The 1,178-nt window shown below is 52.7% G+C and overlaps 1 protein-coding gene across 1 annotated transcript in view; it reads right to left on the reverse strand.

Annotated features, from left to right (window-relative positions):
• Positions 1-407: 407 nt before the first annotated feature.
• Positions 408-1,178, reverse strand: part of LOC103807955 (major centromere autoantigen B-like) — a gene marked incomplete at both ends in the record, with an annotated part of 1,227 nt that continues 456 nt past the window's right edge. Inside the window, one exon of the mRNA XM_009080708.1 lies at positions 408-511. Coding sequence (XP_009078956.1) covers positions 408-511 — 104 coding nt within the window. The remainder of the gene's footprint in view (positions 512-1,178) is intronic.

Here is a 1,178-nt window from a genome sequence, read left to right on the forward strand (position 1 = left end):
TCCTCCAGACCTACTTCCGGTTCCTCCAACCCTACTTCCTTGTCCTCCTGACCAACTTCCCGTTCCTCCAGACCTACTTCCGGTTCCTCCCACCCTACTTCCGGGTCCTTCTGACCAACTTCCTGATCTTCTGGAGCAACTTCCTGTTCCTCCTGACTCATTTCCTGTTGATTTTTGAGCACTTCCTGTAGGTTTTTGAGCACTTCCGGTTTCTCCTGACTAACTTCCTGTCCCTCCTGATTAACTTCCTGTTGATTTTTGAGCACTTCCTGGTGCTTTTTGACCACTTCCTGTTCCTCCCACCCTACTTCCGGTTTCGCCCGACCAACTTCCCCTCCTGAACAACTTCCGGTTCCTCCAACACTACTTCTGTGTTCCCGACCAACTTCCGGTTCCTCATTACCTACTTCCGGTTCTTCATTACCCACTTCCGATTCCTCTTGAACAACTTCCTGTCCCTCCTGACCAACTTCCTGTTCTTCCTGACCGACTTCCTGTCCCTCCCGACCAACTTCCGGTTCCTCCGGAGCAACTTCCGGTTCCTCCCACACTACTTCCTTCTTCTACACCCCTACTCTCGCACCCTACTTCCGGTTCCTCACAAGCAACTTCCTGTTCCTCCCACCCTACCTCCGGATCGTCCTGATCAACTTCCGGTTCCTCCTGACCTACTTCCTGTTCCTCCCACCCTATTTCTGGTTCATCCAACACTACTTCCGGTTCCTCCCCACCATCTTCCGGGTCCTCCCGACCAACTTCCGGTTCCTCCTGATTTAGTTCCTGTTCCTCCCAGAAACTTCCTGTACCTCCTGAACAACTTCCGGGAGTTCCTGAACTACTTCCTGTTCTTCCTGACCTACTTCCTGTTCCACCCACACAACTTCCGGTACCTCCCACACAACTTCCAGTCCCTCCCACACTACTTCCTGTTCCTCCCGGCCAACTTCCGGTTCCTCCAACCCTACTTCCGGTTCCTCCCGACCAACTTCCTGTTCCTCCTAACCAACTTCCTGTTGATTTTTGAGCACTTCCTCCCCCTCCCTCCAACTTCTGATCCCCCAACCAACTTCCTATTCCTCCAGATCTTTTTGAGCACTTCCCATCCCTCCCAACCAACTTCCTGTCCCCCTGACCAAGTTCCCATTCCTCCAGACCAACTTCCTGTTCCTCCTAACCAA

Source organism: Acanthisitta chloris, unplaced genomic scaffold (assembly GCF_000695815.1).
Source record: "Acanthisitta chloris isolate BGI_N310 unplaced genomic scaffold, ASM69581v1 scaffold14308, whole genome shotgun sequence".
Taxonomy (NCBI): Eukaryota; Metazoa; Chordata; class Aves; order Passeriformes; family Acanthisittidae; genus Acanthisitta; species Acanthisitta chloris.